At 33.9% G+C, this 23,674-nt stretch overlaps 3 protein-coding genes across 5 annotated transcripts; 2 read left to right on the forward strand and 1 right to left on the reverse strand.

Moving 5' to 3' along the window:
* Positions 1-6,616: 6,616 nt before the first annotated feature.
* Positions 6,617-8,769, forward strand: LOC105177809 (O-Glycosyl hydrolases family 17 protein). Its single transcript, XM_011101063.3, has 3 exons — positions 6,617-7,081; positions 7,180-8,340; positions 8,532-8,769. The coding sequence occupies exons 1-3, from the start codon at positions 7,027-7,029 to the stop codon at positions 8,561-8,563; spliced, it is 1,248 nt and encodes a 415-aa protein (XP_011099365.1). The 5' UTR covers positions 6,617-7,026; the 3' UTR covers positions 8,564-8,769.
* An 82-nt stretch (positions 8,770-8,851) lies between these two features.
* On the reverse strand, positions 8,852-11,878 carry LOC105177808 (uncharacterized). Of its 3 annotated transcripts, none has more exons than XM_020699189.2 (5): positions 11,688-11,878; positions 10,441-10,550; positions 10,282-10,354; positions 9,951-10,016; positions 8,852-9,237 (listed from the first exon to the last, which is right to left on the reverse strand). In XM_020699189.2, the coding sequence occupies exons 2-5, from the start codon at positions 10,470-10,472 to the stop codon at positions 9,154-9,156; spliced, it is 255 nt and encodes an 84-aa protein (XP_020554848.1). In that variant the 5' UTR covers positions 10,473-10,550; positions 11,688-11,878; the 3' UTR covers positions 8,852-9,153. The 3 variants fall into 3 exon arrangements, with proteins under 3 accessions (XP_020554848.1, XP_088741517.1, XP_011099364.1); XM_088885391.1 differs by having other exon boundaries at positions 11,647-11,878; XM_011101062.3 differs by lacking the exon at positions 11,688-11,878 and adding an exon at positions 10,808-11,280.
* Positions 11,879-18,294: 6,416 nt separating this feature from the next.
* Positions 18,295-23,253, forward strand: LOC105177807 (phototropic-responsive NPH3 family protein NPY5). The gene is made up of 5 exons (XM_011101060.3): positions 18,295-19,061; positions 19,491-20,061; positions 20,665-20,734; positions 21,201-22,370; positions 22,496-23,253. The coding sequence occupies exons 2-5, from the start codon at positions 20,000-20,002 to the stop codon at positions 23,033-23,035; spliced, it is 1,842 nt and encodes a 613-aa protein (XP_011099362.1). The 5' UTR covers positions 18,295-19,061; positions 19,491-19,999; the 3' UTR covers positions 23,036-23,253.
* The last annotated feature ends 421 nt before the right edge of the window (positions 23,254-23,674 follow it).

The following is a 23,674-nucleotide window of genomic DNA, read 5'->3' on the forward strand; positions in this document are numbered from 1 at the left end:
TCGAGGTTAGTTAATATATAAGAGAAGACTTTTTTATCTCATAAATGACAGATATGATTTCGCGACATCAATTTATCGTTATGTCGATAATACCCCTAAGTTTTTCTTCTTCTTTTTTTCTTTTCAAGAAATGTAATGTGTTAGTCTATGTATATTTTTTTTTATTCATAATATATTGTAAAACATAAATACTATTTAGTATATGCACACAAAGACAACGTGCCACGACGACTAACATAATTAAGTGAATTGGTGTCTCAATTATTTTAGTACGTCAATTTTTTTAATATTTAATATACTTTATTAATTTTCACCCACCAATCTAATTTTTCACTCTCCACTATCACTTAATAGTTATTTTTTTTAATTTCATTCATTTTTTGTCGCTATATTTTTATAAATTTGATATTAATTTATTATTTTATATATACTACATTAAATAATAAATTTTAATAAATATTTTATATTACATGGTATTTATAAAAATTGCAGACGTATAAAATACACTACAAATTACTAGTATTTGATTATGGGTTGGGCAATTTGGCATTTCGTGGTTCCCGAGGCGGATATTTCCCCGTTCTGCTACTTTCCTTTTGGTGCCGTTGAATCTACGGCTACGGTTTTGCTGCCCACTTAGATCGGTCGGCATCTCATTTCATCTTTTTTTCTCTTTCTTTGTTTTTTTGTAGATTTGGGTGATCTGATTTTCTCTTTTACTGTTTATAAATATATTCTTTTCAATGTGTACTTGTCATGAATGTTCAATGCAAAATTTTACTACAAAATTACAATAAAACACCTATATTTTAAGAATTCAATACATCTATAATGATGACAGATTCATTTAATACAATTTCTTTTTCCCTCTCTAACATTACCTTTGATCTTCTTTTTTCAGAATTCAGTTTACAAATTCAATATTTATATTAAATTAAGTACGGACGTAAAATGTAACATAGATTAGTTATATAATTTAAGGGTATAAGGATTTTGAAATAAAATCAAATTTAATTGTATATGTGACAACGAAATATATTTTGTCAAGTCAATCTTTACATCGCCACCCACTTGTCCATCTCTTCTTGCTCATCACTGATGCAGACATATCAAGAAATTAAACCATCTTTTTCTTTAATTTTTACCATAAATTTAACCCCAATCCCTATTCCCAAAAAAAAAGAAAACTGAATATAGAATGGTATGAATGATTAGAGGGATGTAGAAAGGGTATGTTGGGAATTTGGGTTGGAGAAAAGGAGAGATAAGTAAGTAACATTTTTTGCAATTCTTGATTGGCATTGGCATTGATTCATGCAAGTGGAGTGGATGGCATTGCTGAAAAGGACACCTTCTTCCTTTTTCTTTATCACCTTTTCCACTATTCTACCATTTCCAAAAACAAAAATTATACATACCTTTTACAAAATCTAAATATTCTTACTCCTCAGCTACGTACAATTATAATAATAAAATACTCTATACTGTTTCTATTTCTAGTGTAGAATATGTAAAGCTCCATATACATCATGTGTTATTGGATCTTGCATCCACAATTACATATTATTAGGTATATTTGATATGTTTTTACTTAAGTTATTTAATGTCTAAATCAATTAAGATTGACTCTAAAATATAATCAGTACATTAAAATGCTATACCAACACAACACATATGACGACAACATAAAAATAAAGTATTTATAGATGTGTTCCACTTGAACTAGACATGTTAAGGTAGCGTCGATGAAGAGAGGCCGTTGATTTAGGGTTTATCGTAAGACTTGGATATTAGATGATGTCAAGTCGACCCTATTCTGATGGAGCTGATCATACCTACATTAATATTTCAAGAATTCAAAGTAATAGAGATATTAAAGTTGTAGGAAGTTCAGTTTGCCAATTGGGGAAGTTCATACATCATTACAAATTTTAAGACTGACCTATATATGGATAATTTTCAAATCAAATTCTCAAATTTCAGCTCAATAAATACATCCAAACAGAATAAAAATAATAATAAACTATTATAACATAAATATATATTTATATTCGTAGAATTCAAACTCACAAATAATTTTAGTATGAGCCCTCAATCATAATATTTGAGCAATGCCTGATTTGGTATTGATAGTTGTTGAGTGGCAGGATTTTGTTTCATCATCAAATCGGTGGTTGGACTGTGTTAGGTTAATTCATGTTTTCATGCGCCAATGGAAGTTTTCCATTTTTTATTTCTGATGTCGGGTAAATAAATATATTTGTTTTTCTTGAGAAATAGTTTAAATTCTTGTTTTTTTCAGCCTTAATATTTGTTTTAAAAGATAACTTTTTCAAAGAGATGAGGAAAAGAACCAAGTGAGACTTTATGGCTTTTTTAAGATCTATAAGCTATTGTCGGCAATGTTACATGGAGAAATAAATAAATTAAAAATAAAAATACTTCTTCTCTGCAACATGAAACGTTGAAAACAATATCAATATTATGGATCCTTAGACGACAATCAATATCGATATGAAGCAAAAATAGTTAAAAGAAGAGATTCAAATAATTCCCATACGTACATCTCCAAATAATGCAACACAAGGCATAATTAAGATACTATTCATTCGGACATTTTCAAACCTCACTTATGGCTCGTAAATGATATACAACGTATGTCAACATCACTGTACATTTTGTATTAATTTAAGTGAGATTTATATGTCCATGGGACAACCTTTTTTCTTCGTTTCCTCCTATAAATTTTGCCATATTGAGGGACAGCTGGAATACTAGGACATATTTACTACACGGGATAAAGCATCATTAGTAAGGGATTTGTTGAGTAACCACAAAGAATTGTTGCTCTCTCTCTCTCTCTCTCTCTCTCTCTCTCTCTCTCATGATAATCCTTCATGGACAAACATTATTATAATTTTTCTCAGCCAAGCAATTCAATATATTATACATTATATATAGATATAAGAAATAATCAAATAGAATCAAATACTAATACACACACAAAAAAATTTGAAACCTCAACTTTGAAAGGTTAGGGGTGGGAATTGAACGACACTAATGAAGTCTATCTCAGTTGGCCAAGGCGCAAAGCTGAAAACTTATGATAAAAAAATCATGGATTCGAGTCCCATTCAATTGTGGGTATTAGTCTATTTTAATATTAGTTTGTTGGTTGTTATAATTATCAATTAATTATTCAAATTTGGTATTGATAATTATTGTATATTAATTATTCATAATTAAAATTTAAAATGTACTTATAATCGATTTAAAAAAAAAATAAGGAGGGGGGCTATGAGAAGATGTAGTATCTTACATTAACTAATTTGATTGGAGTGTCTAACTGAGAAGGGATTGTCGGTGTTTATTTGTGTGGTTTAGAGAAAGTGATGTCCAAATCAAATGCCTCAAAACTACTCAAAAAAGGGAAAAACAAAGATACGTCTTTGTTTTAAAGCATGATGATAAGTAGTAATACGTAATTTGGTGTCTCATTAATTGTTCTATATTGATATTTTTCAGCTCGCACGTTAAGTATATATCCCTACCTTTGCTTCCATGTCATTGATTCAGATTTCAGGACAATCTTCCCCACCAAACCTCTCTTCCCTGCCCACTCAACCCAGTACATGTCTATAACTGGATTTATAAATTATGATTAATACACAAAATATAACTATATTATAAAATTAAATGTTAGATATTATTTTTTAAACCTACCCATTTTACATGCTTTGATATAATCATCATCATCTTTTGTTAGTATCGTAAAATAATAATAATAAGTTAGAAATTCATCCAAGAATTGCGAGACTATCGTGTAGAAAAAAGACTTATTCATGAAATAATTATAAATTTTGACGAACTTTTAAGTACAGTTCTTAGTGACGTAAATATTTATGGTCCTAATAGTTTAAGAACTAAAAAATATTGAATGGTACGGGTTAATTTTTAAAATTTTCAGTTATTTTAATTATTTTTCTAAGCACCATGTTCAAAATTATTCAAAAAATACACAATGAACAATCAAATCAACAACATAATCTTTTAAGAATGACAGCCCACCAATCAAAATCAATGATTTTAATTATATAATCCCAATAATTGATCTTATATATACTAATCCTTATTCTAATGCTCTCTCATCATGATACACTACATCTTATTGCTTCTCATCCACTCCATCGTTGGTTCGTATCTGCCCAAGTACATATAAACAACACATACGCATAGTCCAATTAACAGTAAGGATAAATTACAAAGAATTTTCATAAGATCTTTTATAATAATATATATTTTTTCGCTATTTAAGAAATTACAAATACTCTATTAAAATTAATAACCTTCTAACAAATACCTTTTATAATGGGCTATTATGAAGGGGTATTTCGTTAGACATGGTAGTAAATTTTAAAAAAATATTTATAATTTTTTTTAAAAACAAAATAATATTTATAATTATAAAAAATATTTAAAAAGTTTGTTATAATGTATCGTAACACTAAAAAAAACAAAGTGAAACGTTAAAACCGACAGGAATCCTAAGATCATAGAATGGGGTAAGTGAAGTGGATCATACGAAAGCATTGATACATTAATTCCAATTAAATCAAGTGGTGATGATCAAAAGACAAAAGTCCAACTCACAAGACAAACATGTCTTTTGAGGAAACTTGTTGGACCCGAAAGGCAAATTAATCATAGAGATGTGGGTGTGTGTGTGTATGTTTCATTCTTGGCTTGCATCTCCCCCCACTCCAAACAATCATTCCTCACCCAATCTTTTGCTCTTTCTTCTTTCACTTGTTTGGATATCAAATGGTTTGGGAGTTGTTGTATGTATGTGGTTATAAATAGAGAGTTGGCGTGGGTTGTTCCCTTGTCCATGTTCTTGAGGGAAAATATGTTTAAGGGACTTTACAAAAATAACCTTTTCGACTTTGAATTTTATTATTAATATACGAGATAATATGGATAGAGCAATGCGGAAAATTGATCTAAATAAATGATATTTTAAAGGGTTTTATGAAGTTTGAAAAAAATATTAGGGTCGTTGAAACAACTATATTTTGATACCCAAAATAGTAGGTTCGACGGGTAAGCTCAGAATTACTTGAATCATAAGGTAAATAAAGGGGCACTAGCGTTACTTGGTGTTGATATCTTGTAATGCATAGACACTCTAAAATGCAGTGTTGGATACGTATCAGATATAGATATGGTTCGGACATGATACAACACATGTTAAACACAACATCCATGCGTCCAAAAAGATAAATAAACTAAAAAAAAAAAAATGTGTCGGATACACCTGTTGGCATATCTGATACATCTTGGACAAGTTTAGTATTTTTTTTTCTTTTAATAATTTCGAAAGGTTGTTCAAAAAATAATTAATTAACTCTCAAATTAATTAAATATTTTGGAATAAAATTACTAAAATTTCAAGAAATGGTATGATTTAACTAAGTTGGATAATGAGAAAATTTTCAGTTGCGTAATTTTAAGAATAAACTGAATATGTATATTTTTTAAACTTTGTGTATTTTGGTTAAGAATTTAGAAAACTGATGAAGTGTTGAAGGAACCACACCGTTACCAAGCAAGACATACTTATTTTATGTTTTATCCTGATATTTTTCATACTGCACATTTTCATTTTATGAGAATTTAAAAATATATAATAAAAATAAATTATACTTGATCTTGTTAGTGTTGAGTTGTGTCCTAAATTCTAAAAAAAAATTCGTATTGTTGTATGTGTTCAAGCATCATAGTTGATATCTATAGTATTTATTAAGATTTATCCCCTTTGAAGTAATCGACTTCCGTGGCTATAATATTGATTGACTAAAATACCCTGCAAAGCCTATTTATTATTTCTTTAACCAAACAAATCTCGCTTTAATCAATTACTTTGTATCCGTCCAATTGAAAATGTATATAGTTTTATTAGTTTTGATGAATTATTTTATTAAAGATTTTAAAGAGAAACAGGTAATTGTGTATGTAGTGTAGTGGTGGGGTCTGGTAATTTAGTTGCAATTAAAACAAACTGGAATTTCAACATAGGAATTAGGACAGGAGTAGAAGGAGAGGAGTAATGAAGTAAAATGTAGATTGTTTCAAGAAAGAAGCAGTGTGAAGATGCTATTGCTATGGTCCAAAAGTGGACAGAATCTACGGAGGGGAGGGCCCACACTACCCCCTGAGTTTACGTGCTTTTTGAATTGGAGGGGGTAGCCGTTAGTTTGTAATTGTGTCCCGTTGGGATGGACTGCTTTTATTTATTTATGTGCATGCAAATACGACGGCGTAGCCAAGACACACATCTCGTTAGTTGTACTGATTCTGGTATCAGAGAGATGACAGCTGGACTCCACACAACAGGTAGCAGCAAATCCCAACAAGGACTTCCCAATGTCCTCCGTGGGCCCCATCACAAGATCCAATTATCTTGGTAATTCTGGGCTGGGCTGTTTTATATGTGTGGGTTGGGCTGTGGGCTTTGATGCTCGCTGTTCCCCAGATATGTCCTTTTGTTGTGTTCTGAACACACAATAACACAGCTCCCAACCAAAACCCCACACAAAGTCTAGTCCTTTTGCATTCTGACACTCTTGCTTTTTTTGAGATTCCTATTCCTCCCCTCTCCTCCTTTATCTTTTTGTTTACCTCCAAACCCATAATTCAGTTAATTACAAGGTTTTCTTTTCTGATTGTTACTTGTGTGCAGTAAAATGAGAAGTGATGCTTAAGTGTGTCAACAATGACCTGTTTAACGCCTTGCTCTGCACTCCATAAAGATTTGCTTTTTACTGTTTTCTGCTTTCTCAATATCAACACCAACACTCTTCACTCTGTAAATATGGCAGAATGAGAGTCAGAGACTGACTACTGAGAGAAGAAACAAGGGAGAGAAAGATAGAGAGAGAGGGTTGTAGCCTTTTTCAGGTCTCACTAAATCACTCCATTCTCTTCTTTTTCTCTATCTTCATTCATTCTTGCTGCCTGAGACTGAGGATGAATATGCTTTGGTTGCTTTCGCTCTTCCATCTCCTACTTCTATATTTAACTGGTAAGAAATATATTAAACAAGTTACTCCCCGCCATTTCAGAAGAAGCATTTTATCATCTAGTGCTAATATTCTGTTCCTTTCTTCTTCTCTACTGCAGCTACAGGTCAAGAATCAGTGGGATTTTTGCCACTCCATGACTCAACTGTGACCCTCCAGAGTTCATCTCAGAATGGGCTGCCTGTGGCCGTTCAAGTGGAAACTGAGCACCTCAAGAATGTCGCAAACAGTGTTCTAATGGCAGAAACTTGGCTCAGAAACCATGTTTTGGCATACTACCCTGCCACCAATGTAACCACAATAGTCGTCGGTCACTCTGTTTTATGCAGCAAAGATCAAGAAGACAAGTTGGGTTTGGTTTTGCCATCAGTCAAGAACATCCACTACTCACTCACTAGGTGGGGTTTGCAGAACGACATTAAGGTTGCTGCTTCTTTCTCTACCGACTGTTTGGACTCAAACTCTCAAGAATCATACAGAGTAGATGTAGCCGAAGCCTACATCAAGCCCCTCCTCAGCGTCTTGCAAGACATAAACTCACCTTATGTCGTGAACCCACCTTCATATATCTACACATTGTCTGATGAAGCCTTGAGTTTGCTCAAATCCCACTCCATATCCATGAAAAACCTCGGAGTTCTTCATCTGAACAGGATCAATGTGGTCATCAGCGCTCCAAGAAGAGAAAAACCCCCCAGCAGAAAGCTCTCTTTCATCGATTTAGATAAAATGATAGATCCATTTCCACCAAGGCCAACCCCTATATCCCCATCTCGCTCCCCTTCTCGTCCTTCCTCTCCAGCTTACGCTGCAGGAAGCCCTCTGCCTCCATTAGTTGGAATAGTTTCTCCTGCTCCTTCACTCCCTCCTGTAGTTAACCCCTTCAGCCCTCCATTTTTACCACCCCTGGCTCCAATGCCCAACCCTGCTAGCCCTCCATTTGGACCCCATTTGCCTCCATGCACTCCATCTGACGGTGGTGGTTCTGCAGGCGCACCGGTCGGGGTTGGGGTGCATAATGGGCTGTGGTGTGTGGCTAAGCCTAGTGTGCCTGCAGAGACTTTGCAAGAGGCATTGGACTATGCCTGTGGAGAAGGTGAAGCTGATTGTGATGCCATTAAGCCGGAGGGGAGTTGCTATTTCCCTGATAGTCTTGTGGCGCATGCTTCTTATGCTTTCAATAGTTATTGGCAGAAGACTAAGAGAAATGGCGGTACCTGTGGCTTTGGAGGCACTGCTATGCTCATCAACTCTGACCCCAGTAAGCATCTGCTTCTTACTTTTGATCAATTTTAATACCATATAATTATTGCAAGTAAATCTAAGTTTCTCTACTCTGACTATTGTTTACAACTATGTTTCTTGTTACTTTTTCCTATCACTTTATTTGCCTTGGATGGTGTAAAGATTAATCAATTTCTAATTTAATGACATGAAATGATATTGTTGCAGGTTATCATCATTGCAGATTCATTCTTACCTAGTGGGGAGTAATTAGAGTGGAAATGGTGATTTCTTGGCTTCTGCTTCTCTGCATATAGAATTAGGACCTTTTGATATCCTCTGGTTTTGCAGTTTGTAGTTCTGAGTATCAGTACCATGATAGAGCTTAGGATTCTGGGAGTTTTATGTATGAGGTAGACAATGATATGCTCTAATTATGTCCTTAATTGAGATCTGTCTCTACTCAGTATTTTTGTTGAGCGCTTATCGCATATGCTTCTGTTTCCTGTATACTTCATCTCAGCCTCGCGGTTCCCTTGGGAATAAAATAAGGACAAATGTATAATATATAAATATACCCATTTCCACAAATATGGAGTACAAGTAATACGTGGTTCCAGTTTTTCTACATCAAAACGTATTAACAAAATAACAATCGGAAGATTAAAGCAAGTTGAGGTTTTGTTTTGTTCAACAAAAACCAATCTTGTTTGATCCGTTAAAAAAATCTCTCCAAGTTTCCGGGAAAAGATTGACCAGTGTAACTTCTACAAAAATTGATCAGTACAACTGATGTGCAAGAATCTATCCATGATCTGTACGGTACTGGGACGTAGCAGTCACAACTTGTTCATGCATGTTCTTCCCTGGTCACAACTAATGCTCCAGCTTGACCAGTTTCCTGGTCCTCTGTTAGGTTGGTGCTACTTTTGTTCTGCAAAAGAGCATGACATGAAAAACACAGTGCGGTAAAATATTCATAGGTAAAATTGTTAGAAATATATGCTGTTAGAATTCATTATGCAATTAGGGAGCAAAACCAGACGTTGAGCCAAGAACTTATAAAGTTTCAAATCTTTTCAATGAACAGACTACAATTTGCAGAAGTTCCAAATTAGGAGCAATGCTTATGCTCCAGACGTGTTGAACAATTTTATGTATTATTCTCCTCACCCAGTGCATATAACTGTAGGCATACTCTTTTGCCAGTACAATCTCAAGAATGCCGCATCAGAAGACATAGTTTAACAGGTAAGCCAAATTTTGATTAAGAAAACACCCTTGGTGTATATAAGTACATGAACTGAAATAACATTGATATTCTTGAAAACACCAAAACAGGGTTCAGAAACTTAAGATGCATGCGGTAACTGAACCGGAATCAATAGGCAAAGAAGCAACAACTACAAGAAAGCAAGCGCCAAAAGATTCTTGCTCAACCAGTGCAATTGTTGATATTTACTCAAAAAACAGAGGAAAAAAACAAGTTCATGTATGCTTGTAGTACAATCTCTTAACATCAAAAGCAATTCAAAATGTAAACCTTCTCACAGATTCTAATAATCGAGATTCAACAATTAGATGCATATAAAAGTATACCATGAGAAGTTGGAATACCATTTCGGAGGAATGAGGGACGAGGCATACCTTGTCGATCAAACCTTGAGCTTCCATAAACTCATAATACTTGCGCATAAGCAGTTCCTCCTCTACCTACAATCCCCACACTTATTCACTCGTCCACCTCCAACAAAAACATAATACCCCACAACCTCTACTGACGTAATTACATCACATTAAACATAGTATTGGGGCATCTAACATAAAAAACTTGAAAGCGACTCACTCCAATTCTCCCCAAGTTTTCATGAACTTGAATTCAAAGGTTTCAATCTACACCACCTTAACTTCTATGTAGCACCACAACAAATAATCTTAAGGAAACGCGAAAACTTTAAACAATGATCAAAATGAGAACCTGAAGTTTGTGCAGTTCATGAGACATGGACCTATATGCATCCATTAGAAGCTCGTTCTGCTTCTCCAAATGCCTGCCCAACAACCCCATTTTACACGTAAGAATTCCAGCATATATCCACTTACATCCAATAGCATATAGAGGCAAAAGAAGACTTACTTGAGCATATCTCCAGAGTGCTTAGGATCCATCACGCAACAGACGATGATAATTTAACAAGCTACAAGAGAATGATGATAAAGCAAAATTCTTGGTTTGTAGCAGAACCCCTGATAATAGAAAAAGAACTTATTCAAAAATCCTGCTTTTGTAACAGAAGACTATAAAGAAAAGAAGTAGAGATTACAAAAACAAAGATGAGAAATATTATAATTAATCTGGAGAACCCATGATCCCCAAACCCCCAAACGGATAATTGATGTTCCAAAATCGTATTCAAATTACTTGTAGATTCAATTCTCCTACTCCTACACCTAAATCAGAAGTAAAATCTGAATTAAATTGCACATCCACTCAAATATTTCACCTTTCCTCCGCCGAGGTGGATAGACTCCACGGCGTGAAGACCGCCGGACGAATACTGAGAGGGAAAGAGAGAGAGGTGGTGGGCTGGGGATCGAAAAAGTGTATACTGGATATTGACCTATCGTACCTTTGCCTCAAAAGAAGGTGGAAGCCCAAAGACAGCCCAGATCCATGCATTCAAATGGGTACGGGTACGGCCCATTCTGAATTTATTTTTCCTATTTTTGAGTATTTTCCACATATCAAGTTTTGGTGATAATGGGCATTTTGAATCCTTTTGCTTTATTTTTCTCTTCTACTCTACCTTTCTTTCAAATAAATCATACCTCCAATATAAAATATCAATACTAACACCAAACTAATTAACATATCAATTATTATCATTCAATTATTTATAATCAATCAATAACTATTATACATTACACAAACAATTAAAATCAAAATAAATCTTCATATATAAATGAAATTTGAATCGATGACCTTATAATCATCAAGTATCATTTTATAAAGAAATGAATTAAATTAGAACTCGTTAAAACTTCTACCCAATCATTCTTTTCTCTCCTTTTATCATTACTATTTACTTAGAGGGATAGGATAAAATAATAAAAAATGCATAAAATAATCTTACTTTTTACTTATATTGATAAAACAAGATACTAACAATTATTTTCTATAAATAACTAGAATAAAATGGCCTACGCGTATAAAATGAATTCAAAGAGTAGTATAGATACTAAACGTATCTAAGTAAATGGTACGCATGTGTATGTGTGTGTGATCAATAAACCCAAAATATTATTAAGTTGTTAGAAATTGAAAGATCTAATCACGATTCACCGGTTTCAACTTTGAGGACGCGTCCACAACAACATACATACTTGAGCAATTTCAGCTCAATTCCACATCCGAGACCCGCAGACACTGAGTGAGAGATAGCTTCGCTGTGGCTCTGCTTCTTGGCCCAATTTCTTCGTGTTTGTGTCTATGCGTGAGTTTGGCGGTAAAGGTGGTGGTGTCGCGACGGCAAAGGCTGCCGACTACTGGAAACTGCTGCTGCATTTTAGGCTTCGCCGTTTTTGTTGCTAGAAAGTATTCTGTTTACTTCCCACACATCTGGGCCTGATGGGATTGTATATCCCACTGGGCCAACTCGGAATTATTCTCAAGCTCTTATTCCATATTATCATGGGCTACATAGGTTAAGTTTGGGCTAGTTTAATTGCACAAAACGTGTAATTGGGCCCATTATATTGGGATATTTAGCCCAATTCACACACCTCAACTCCTGTTTTTATTTTTATTTTTTTTAATTTTCCCCGTTAATATTGCATTTGGATTTATAAATTTGAATTGTGCATTTCAAATTTTTAAAACAAACTATATGAATTTGTTTGAATAATTCTTAGATTAAATAATTTTAAATCCTTCAATCTTAGTTGAGATTGTTTTATGAAATCCAAATACATGTTAAAAGAAAAAAAGAAGAAGAAAGGATAGAATTGTATGAATCTAAAAAGATGAGATAACATGGAATGGTGGGGCTGAAATGAGTGTGATGTGGGGTAAATCATGACCATAGATCTGGAAAAGATTATTTCTAGATTTTGAGTTGTTGATAGGAGAATAGGAGAATATCTCAGCTTTTAATTTTTTGTTTTATTATGATAATAAATAAGAAGATGCAGTGAAGGAATTCCTAAATAAGTTGTAGATATTTTGGTCTTGAAAAATGAAAACAAAAAAGATGCATCCCCACCAATACTTGTTTCACTTTCTAAAAGAATCTAACATCTCTCCTCTTCCCTTTGTCTTAAAGTCTCTTCTTCTCCACTTGGACAACAATATTCCTTTTTCCTTTTCTTTTCTCTTCTCTCTATTTTTGTTTTTTAGAATATAAATAATATGAATCACATCATATTCATATAAAAATAAAGGCTAAACTACAATGATCTCCCCCGAGATTTGACATAATTATAAATATTCTTTTATTATTTAAAAAATTACAAATACTTTCCTAATGTTTGATGAAATTATGTAGTCTTTGGATGGATGTATGAAATTATCAATTTTGCCCTTACGGTATTTTTTTATGTTTATTTAATTAAAAATTTATAAAAAAATCAAATAGGATAGATGAAAAAAATTTAAAATTATAAGAAAATTATCCACTTAGTCCATAAAAAAAATAAAATTATTATTTTTAATCCACAAGGGCATTTGGTCAGTTCACCATAAAAAATGCATGTTGGGAACCTTGACTCCTCTATATTCGAAATATGCCTCTCTAGGAGCATTACGATCTGCAACTCAAATGGTCCCTTATGAAGTCTCTATTGGTCTCATTCTTATTGTGCGCCTTGTGAGCGCGTTTGGATCCGCGAAGGCAATCGCTCGGCTGATCCCCTAATCCAGGGGATATTAATAATTTTTCAAACAATTGGGAGGTATTTGTAATTATGCCAAATATCAGGGGAGATTGTTGTAATTTACCCAAAAATAAATTTTATAATTAACGACGTAGATTATCAAATATGTTTTTTGTTTGCTATTTTATGTAATAATTGGACAAATCTAGTTCGAACTCGGCTTTGCCACCTATAAATTACACAAGTAATGTGTAATACAAAGAGAACAATTAATTATGTCATAAATACAATATTATTGATGATAAATTATATTTTGTCGTTTGAATTATGCATAAACATTTGTCTTGTGATTATACGCTCTGTCATCTGAATATTTAATACTCTAACCAATTATGTATCAAGTGCAATAGACTTGTATATGATTATTATACAATTAAAAAAAAAATTGTTCAATCACATAACAAATATACTACACTTACTCTATAATTAATTTAATTTTATCGAATCTGATTTAAATAAGATTTTGCGAATCTCTTGCATTGCATTGCACGTGGTGTTAACAATGGTTGTGAGAGTGATCCATCAGTTGAACAACAAAAGGATTCAGCATATCTTGGTATATTCCTTCAGACAATGTCAAACGACATTTTCTGATCATCAAATTTATTATTTGGAGATTTTGTCCATTTCAGAAATGAATTCTTTGTCTGTCCTTTTGATTTTTGTTTCCTTTTATAATAATGATATTAGTAGATGCGGAACCCAAACACGCACGCTTGCAATTGTCGTGTTTTACTGCATTTTAAAGTATTATCCTGCTATTTTTTGTAAACAGCCTGATTTACTTATTTTAGATCCTACAGTTAAAAAAAGAATTACTGGATTACTGCCCCACCGTCGTTCGGGCAAGACCTGGTAAAGCAAACCTTTTATATAATTTGGTCCAAGAATTTGAACAAATCCGTCAAATATTTATTTTTAACGAGTTGTTATAATTGAATTTCATTATACACTTAATGAGTATAAATATAATTTTTTAATTTAACAAGAACACATTAGTAAAATTTGAAATAATTTATTAACCATTCATTTTTAACAATCTGTTATAATTGAATTTCAGAATATACAGAGTGGGCGTAAAAATATATATTTTTTTAATTTAACAAGAATTAACGCAGAGAGAGGGATGAGATGAGAGGGAGTTGCACGTGGGAGATGTTGAAAGGTTGGTCAAAGTCCACATAGAGAACCAAACACAAGTGACTTTGAAATTGACTCATTTTCTTGAAATCGACAATTAGCTACGCACCGCGCGGCCGGTAAGATATTTGATATTAATGTCTTGAACCTTACATGAACCCCTACCCAATTCTTGTCAATTGTATAACGATTTATTCCAAATTATGACACCGTTTTCACCATGCAAACTTAAATTTTTACTACAAAAAATTTACCATTATAATCCCAGATTTGAGAATAAATTAACATTTTGTCCCATTATTTGTCAACTGTTTCCACATTCAAAATAATTCGAAGAAATCGTGTTGGAAGGTTTTTTTAATACACACATGCCCGTCGCAAATATACACACTCAGATTTAAATCTAAGATTTTCAGTAAAAAAATCTTGGACTCAGGTCGATTGGCTGTTTTTAAGGACAATCGTGTTAGAAGGGTTCGAATCGTAGCTGTCTCGCTGAGCTTGATTATTTCTTTGATCGTTGATTTACATTTACGTATCGATGCAATATTAATTTTTAATTTCTTTTTTGTCTTAAAATAGTTTTAAAAGTTAAATCAAACGACAACTAGCTTTCCAAAAAATATATGTACTTGTTCCTGAATCCTGTCTGAATATATAATATTTAGTTATTTATTTTATTTTTATTTTTCCAGAAAACTATATAATTCTGTAAGTAGCTAGACAAATAATATTTTAAGTCAAACTCTTAGCAGGTATTAACAAAATTAAAATTAATAAAAAAAGACAAATCGACAAATAATTCTCGTGAGGGTATCTTCAGAAGATCATTGCAAATATAAGTGAGATTAATTTATAGAAAGCAGACAGAAATGGTTGGAATTGGGGAAAAAAAGAAAAAAATTAGCAGCAGGTGAATTGAACTGATTCTTGAGAATCTTTTCACACTCGCGCAGTATATTTAATTAACTCCAGCCACACATTATTAGGGAGATGTGCGGACAGGAGAGGAGTTGGCAAAATTTAACTTTTCATCCAATAACTATAAGTGTGTTGTATTTTTTTGTCTTATATCTTTTGAAGTTTTGATTCTTTTGACACATACAATAATTTTAGTTCTACATGTATTTTATTAAAATATATTTAGTTCTGTAATTTATAAAAATTGATACTTTTAGTCATGTTTTTATCAGAATAAAAAATAATTGTCAGAAAAAACTGCATGGTGCTGACTCGCGAAAGATGCTAATATTGTAGGAAATAGAATAAAAATGTATTTTTTCACAAGAATTCCACACATTTTCAAACCACCGTTCCAGCTTTCCCTTCCCATTTGAAACTCTAATCTTTCACCCAAATCCACCAATTCTCGTCCCATTATGAATTGAAACAAAATTTGTCTAATTCACTTTCACCCCACACTTAATTCGTCTTGAAAGTGTTGTTTTTCACTCAAAAAAGGAGGCTAGTGAGTGATAAGTAACCAAAAATATTTAAAAATTCTTTAATTGCAACTGGGGATCACTTGTTCGATTGAGGACATATTGGACAAATGATAATTTAGAAAGAAGGTTTCATTCATGTGAAAATTACGGGATTAACCAATGATTTTGTTTCTATAATTTGTATTGGTGTTTGTGTAATCATTTGGAGGTTTGGGGAAATTAGGGTTGAAATGAGGAATCGAGGCAGGGCTCATAAATTAAAAGGTCGGGTAGTGTTTAGTAATTAACGCGTGAAAACACACGTCTTTTCTCTATTGCCATATCTTACTCGCAGGCAAAACAGGACTAAAAGTGTCAATTTTTATAAATTACAGAACTAAATGTGTTTTAATAAAATACGTATAGGACTAAAATTATTGTGTCAATAGTTACAGGACTGGATGTGTTAAAAATATCAAAATTACAGGACTAAATATATTTATTTAAAAAATAAAAGAAGAAAAGTGCAACACACCTATAGTTACAGAACGAAAGGTGAAATTTTGCCGAGGAGAATATTAATAAATTAATAATAAGTTCATTGAAGGTAAATATTAATTTTTATTTAGTTTTTTTTTATTAATATTAATAAATTTTATGAATTTTAACTAATAGAGGGATCTGTTTACTAGATTGCTGCAAACTTCAAAGGTATTAAATATAAATTTTCAAATCACATAAAATTTACGCATAATTATACCAAATTTAAAAAACGGAGAGTATAATCATCCCTTATTGTTATATAAAACTAAATCTTTTGTGGAATTTGAGCATGGCACCATAACCATGGGGTCCAAGGAGTTTCAAAATTTACTTTTAAATGATAAATATTATGTTTGTAGTTAATTTTTTTGGCTATGTTTATCAATTAATATACATATTGTTAATTATGTGTTTTTTGATTTAATTGCTGTCGATTTTTTCCAATTACATTTTAGTCATTGGTGATATTACGGCGATAGAACAATATTAACTAGAGAAAAATGCAACGCTGTGATATGGAGTATGTGCACAATATCTTTGTGAAAAAAATTGACCTAGTATATGCCGACTCTTTGAAGTTTGTTGTAGTTATATGTAAACTACTTATAGTTTGAGAAATTATATTTAATGCCCCCAACAATTATTTCTGTCTAACACAAATTACAAGAAAAATAAGAACTTAGCAACAAAAATTATTTAGTGACAATTTTACTATTGTCACAAATTATATATATTTGGTAATAAAAATTTATTTGTCACGGTAATGAATTTTAAAATTTAGTAGAATAATTATTTTGTAGAAATTATAATTAGCAAGAATTAGTGATAAAATATGCCCAATAAATTATGACTATGAATAATTATTGACACGTGTATATGGCAACCTAATGATAATAAGTTATTATTGTTATTGTAGATGTGTCACTAATTATCTATAATAACAACTTTATACACAATTCTTATTATTAAAAATTATATTGTGACAAGATCAAAATTGTTGGCAATCAATACGTATTTTTTGTGATAACATTAAAATTATTACTTGATATCTTGTCATTAATATTATATTTTTTTATAGTGATATAAATTCTTTCATTAGTTAAAATTCATTATTATTGTTGATATTAATAAAAAAATTAAATGAAATGTTATATTTATGAATGTCAAATAAATGTTTTTTTAACAAAACTATCCTTATTTATGTTTGAATTATATCATCAACCTCCGATAGTTGGATGAGAAAAATTAATAATGAATGACTTGATCTTTTTGTAAAAGTAGAAATGATTAACGATAAAATTTGTAAAAAGTCTTAGAAACCACTTCAATACTCAGAGTCGGAGATAATTAAACTTCTTATATTCATTTCCACTTGTCGCAATAATGTCCTTCAACTTTTTCTTTTTCTTTTTCTTCTTGATGGTTAGAATCTCATTCCACTTAATACATTATGATTTCGTTTTGTGAAATTATATAGTGACAAGAATCATTACCTACGTACTCACTAAATCAATAATGTTGTTGAAAAGTATTATCTCAAAGAGTTTGAAGAAGATGAAGCCCTTCATGGTATAAATATTGCAAGAATCCCATCAAAATTATTTGTAATGACCGGCGGAAGTCCAACTGTTGTACACCGGAATAGTGTTGTCTTAAAAGTTGAAATTATTAACATGGTTATTAAACAAGCAATGATGATAATGGACATTAGCACACTACAATTAAGCAAGACCAGCACATAAAAGTGGGATTCTGATTGAGGATTTGAGTACAAACTCCAAAGTAAGCAGTCATGAGTGGCCCATGTGATCCCCCCCTATGATTCTTGTATTACTCGACGAATTTCAGCAGCAAAAATGTGATCTTTACAATCATATTTCTTCACTATAAAAGTCTGGGTAGGAGTTGGATGCCATTATTATCGAAGTACGAGAGAAAAAGATGGATGGGTCATTTTCTACTCAAGAAAAGAAAAAATAAAAAGAGAGAGAGAAAACTAAAAATTTCAAAGCAGAAAAAGAAAAAGATGAAGGGTTGCATGTATTGTATATGATGAAGGGGGGCAACAGTGTCAGCTTGGCGTGCCTAAAACTGTAGACTTTTTATATTTATTGATTGAAAAAGATTGAGGGGTCCAGCAGTGGGCTTGAGAGAAAAAGGAGCCAACCCACTTTACAGTTACAGCTGAAATGCTGAAAGAAAAAGAAAAAGAAAAAAAAAGGGATGCTGCTGATTTCCAAGATTAAAATAGTGTTTGAATCACTTTTAGCAATATTATTTAGATTTGTGTGAGAAAATTGTCATTTTGATTCCTGGTATAAAAAGTAGTGTAGGAGAGGAAAAAAGGGGAGCGGTGGTGGGGGCGGTGGTGCTGATTCTCAAGGGATAGAGTGTGGGAACATTCTCAGATTGGCTTTTTGCGAGAACATAATGTTGCTATGGTGGCTGGCAAAGATTAGGGACAAGTTTACTTTTTGATGGTTTGATTTTTTTCTTTTGTTGGGCTGATCTTTTTCTGGTTTAGTGTGGTGGGGTTTCTCTTGTATTTGTTCTTCAAAGTCATAGAATTTGGGTAGTGTTCTTACACTGTTTTGCTCCCTGTTGAGTGTTGATTCTTTCTTTATACGGAGAAGGGGTTTGGCTGATTCGATTGCCGTGATTTGCATGGGAGTTGGGTCTTCAAATCTTTAATCTTGGATGAGTTGTGAAGAATACCAAGGTTCGAGTTTCTTACTTCTTCTGCTTTTCTCTTCTGATGAGACATGGCTTTATTATAACTCATGCTTATGAGTTTGAGTATGCATGTAACCTTCATGGTATTTTGATTAAGATTTGCTGTCTGTCTGCATTTGGCTTCTGCTTAATCTTTTGCGAGTACAGAACGGGTTGTTAGTTTTATTGCGGGTTACTGCTGTTTTTGTTTTTCTTGGTTTTGGTACTTTATATCATGTGGTGTATTGGTGTGCATGCATTGTTTTGGGAAATTCAGTTTCTGCCATTTCAGAGAACAAATATTTTGGTTCCAGTGCCGTCTTGTTCATATATGTGGATTGCGTTTTCAGTATCTTCCAAAACGAGATGATGCTCCTTGTCTGCAATTTTAGTGGTGTTCCGCCACTCATACCGAGATTCATGTTGGCTTTGACAGGTCTCTCCAACTTTCATTGGTGAAAGAAAATCTTGTTGAGGAATGTGGATTCTTGGGCTTGGTTCCTGAAATAGAACGCAAGAAATCATGCTGAGTTTGGAAGAAAGCTACTAGTTTGGAAGATAAAATAAATACTAGAGGGTGGGTGATGCCAGTAAGGTGCAAGTGGGGGAGGCTCTGTTCTTGAGATTGTATTAAGCTTTTCTTTTCTTTTAGTTGATTCACAGTTTGTTGGCTGTGTCTCTGAGCTAACTCTTGATGACCCGGGTTCTTGGACTCTGCTGACAAGCTAGTTATCCTCTTCATGTGGTCTCTTCCCTTACAACTTCATCCTCCGTCTTGAATCTTTGAGAGTTAGCGTGTAGGTATTCTGTTTTAGCTTACGGGCGTCGGCTCTTCCAACTTCCTTTTTTGGTGTGAGAATCGTTGAACTGGTAACTGCGGTGATTGACGTAAAGAGGTGATAAGGTTTGAGATCTTGGAGGTGAAAAGATCATTTTCCAGCCAAGATGAAGTTTATGAAGCTTGGATCCAAGCCTGATCAGTTTCAGACTGAAGGGGAAAATATCAGGTCATTGCTAACTGTTTTTAAGTCCTTCTAGTCTCGTGTCTGTTCGGAATGAAGCAGATTTTGTGACGTTGCTCTGCTCAAATGAGCTGATATTTTCCTTTCCCAAAAAAAAAAGAGCTAATATTTTATCATGGGCTCTTGCTTGCATTTTAGTTTATTACTCAATGAATGCATGATCAGCATCTTATGTCCTAACCTATTGTTTTGATATATTGCTATCCGAGTCTCTGTCCCTATATTCACTAACAGTTGCATTGAGCCAAAACATATGGCCAATCTTCTCTTTTCATCATTTTACCTCTGTGCTTACGGCTTGCGACCTGTAAGGTTTCATGGTGATAACCCTGGCGTGTATATTTACATATACATGCATAATGGATATGCCTACCATCACGAATTTTAATTGAATTCTTCCTCTATTTTCTCCTAAAAAATAGGGTCCTACCAGAAATAAGGAGATAATTTCTTTTTCTGGTGATTCTTTTGCATGTTTTCATCCAAGTTTATACTAGCATTCACTTTCTTCTGCATCGAAGTTCAATGTGTAAATATGTGGATATGAAGTTAACTACAAATGTGACTGGTAAATCATCTTTATTTCAGGTATGTAGCAGCAGAGTTGGCAACTGACATGGTCATTAGCGTTGGGGATGTCAAATTTTATCTGCACAAGGTATAGTCTATTTATGCTCACCATTATGCTTCCTGGTACCAAAAAGGCGAAAACAACATTTTGTTAAGCCGTCTTAAAAACATGCAGCCACCCATATTCGCTTGGTCTTGCATGCTGCCGATTGTCACTAAAAATCATTGAATCTAAATTCGGTGTGCTTTCACATGCATCATTCTGTTGATGGCAACTGTGCAATTTAACAACGTCCATGTCAGCTCAAATTTATCGAGATTGCATGTTGCTTTGAACTCTCATAGATTTCTGCTTGTACATCAACCCAAATAAAGTAGAAACACAAGATGCACAGAAAAGTATGCTCAAGATACCAACTTGCTTCGTGTAAGATGAGTAATCTGTAGTACCGAAATTAAAAAAAAATCACTCATTTGTGCTTGTGGATTCCACTCTGTGTACAGTCTCTTGACAGTGTATTTCTGTCTGCTAACAGAAGTTCATCTCTTTGTAGTTTCCACTTTTGTCCAAGAGTTCTCACCTTCAGAAGCTTGTCGCCAGTGCAAGTGATGAAAACGAGGAGATTCGCATCCATGATATTCCAGGTGGACCTGCTGCATTTGAGATATGTGCCAAGTTCTGCTATGGCATCGTGGTGACACTCAATGCGTATAATGTGGTAGCAGCCCGTTGTGCAGCAGAGTATCTTGAAATGTACGAGACTGTTGATAAGGGAAATCTCATATACAAAATTGACGTCTTTCTTACGTCCTGCATTTTCCGGAGCTGGAAGGACTCCATAATTGTGCTTCAGACTACAAAAGCTCTTCTTCCCTGGTCAGAGGAGTTGAAGGTTGTTAGCCGCTGCCTAGATTCAATAGCTTCTAAAGCCTCAACTGATCCTTCAAAAGTTGACTGGTCATACACCTACAATCGTAAGAAGCTCCCATCTGAGAATGGGCACGATCCCCTCTGGAATGCTGTGAAGAAACAACAAACAGTGCCGAAAGACTGGTGGGTAGAAGACCTCTGCGAACTTCAGATTGATTTATATAAACGGGTTATCACAACAATACAAGCTAAAGGAAGAATTTCTGCTGATGTTATTGGAGACTCATTAAAAGCATATGCTTTAAGAAGGATTCCAGGTTTTATCAAAGGCACTATAAAGGGAGGCGATATTCTGAAGTACCAGTTCTTGGTTGATACCATCACATCATTGCTGCCAACAGAGAAAAATTCTGTACCTTGTAGTTTTTTGCTCAAATTACTGCAGGCATCCTTCTTGTTAGAATGCGGCGAGGAGGGAAGAGTGGAGCTAATGCAAAAAATTGCACAACAACTTGGGGAGGCAACCATCGCTGATCTTCTGATGCGTTCTCCAACTGGTGAAACAACTCTGTATAACATAGATATAGTACAGGACTTGGTCCAGCAGTTTGTGATGCAAGCACATAGCTCTCAGAATGACAGTTCTGACGATCCTGAGTTCCAAGTGATGTACAGTGGGTTCACTTCAGATTCCAAAATTAAGGTGGCTAGATTGGTTGATGCTTATCTGGCTGAAGCTGCTCGAGATTCCTCATTACCTTTATCCAGATTCGTTGCTCTCGCGGATATGGTTTCTAGCTTTCCAAGATCAACTCATGACGGACTCTACCGTGCTATTGACATGTATCTCAAGGTTCATATCTGGATTCCCATTCGTTATTGATATTCTCTTACTTTTGGGATCTCGTCTTTCTGCTTTCATGTCGTAGAGGAAGTATTTGATATTCTTACACTCACTGCATTCTGTCCTCTTTATAGATACACCCAGGGATGACTAAGAGCGAGAAAAAGAGAATTTGCCGGCTAATGGATTGCAGGAAGCTATCAGGCGAAGCGTGTGCGCACGCAGTGCAAAACGAGAGGCTCCCATTGCGGGTTGTTGTGCAGGTTCTCTTCTTTGAGCAAGCCAGAGCAGCCGCAACAGTGGATAGTGGCAGCATCCCTGATTTACCCGGCTCCGTTAGGGCTTTGCTGCCAGGAGGATCCTATGGTAGCTCCAGATCAGCAACCACCAACACAGATGAGGACTTAGACCGTGACCAGATATCCGAGGAACTGAAGACATTGAAGGGAGAGCTTGCTTCTCTGAAGCTGACAAACAAAGGCAGCACCAACGACACCAAATTGACCACAGAAAAGATCGATGCTAACAAAGTGAAAACAATCTTCTCGCGACTCTGGTTGAGCAAAGACAGAGGAGGGGAGAACAGCAGCTCGGACACCTCGGAGAGCCCTACATCTACCGCAGAAGAAACAAGGTCCACCCCTTCAGGAAGTAGGAGACATTTCTCATCTTGAAACCAAGATTGTACCTTGTATTTTGCTTAGGGTGATAGAAAGCAAAAGGCCACAAAATCAGATGATTTTTCGTGCAGAAATTTTGGTTTCTGGTGCTGGTGGGAAAATGTAGGTTTAGTTTTATTCTATAGTAACCTTAACAACAACAACTAGTTCTAGGCTTCTTCCTTTTTCCTCAGCTGCAGTGATTCTGAATCGCATCATTGTTTCTTGTCCAACTCCACGCTCATCTATCACTCTCATTTTCAGGATAATCATAACTCAGTTTATAATATCTAGTGGATTTTTGTACAAGTCCAAGTCCAACATTCCTACAAAAAGTTATATCTCATCTAATGTTTTTAATTCATTCATTGCACATCCGGTTGGAAGAAATTTTTTTAGTAAATTATATCAACGTACCTTGATATTTTTAATTATAATATATATTTATATATATATCGTAAAATTATAAGTAAACTCTTTGAGAAAGTGTTGATGTAATTTAATTTAGTAGATATATTTGAAACTTTTTGTCTTTAAGAAAGTGTTAATATAAAGGGATAATCACACTTCTCTCCCTTATTTGTATTTGTTTAACAAATAAGTTCATTCGTTAATCAAAATTCACTAAATTTACTGATATTTATATTTGATTGA

The sequence above is a fragment of the Sesamum indicum genome, linkage group LG9 (genome assembly GCF_026168435.1).
Source record: "Sesamum indicum cultivar Baizhima isolate 11 linkage group LG9, ASM2616843v1, whole genome shotgun sequence".
In the NCBI taxonomy this organism is placed as follows: Eukaryota; Viridiplantae; Streptophyta; class Magnoliopsida; order Lamiales; family Pedaliaceae; genus Sesamum; species Sesamum indicum.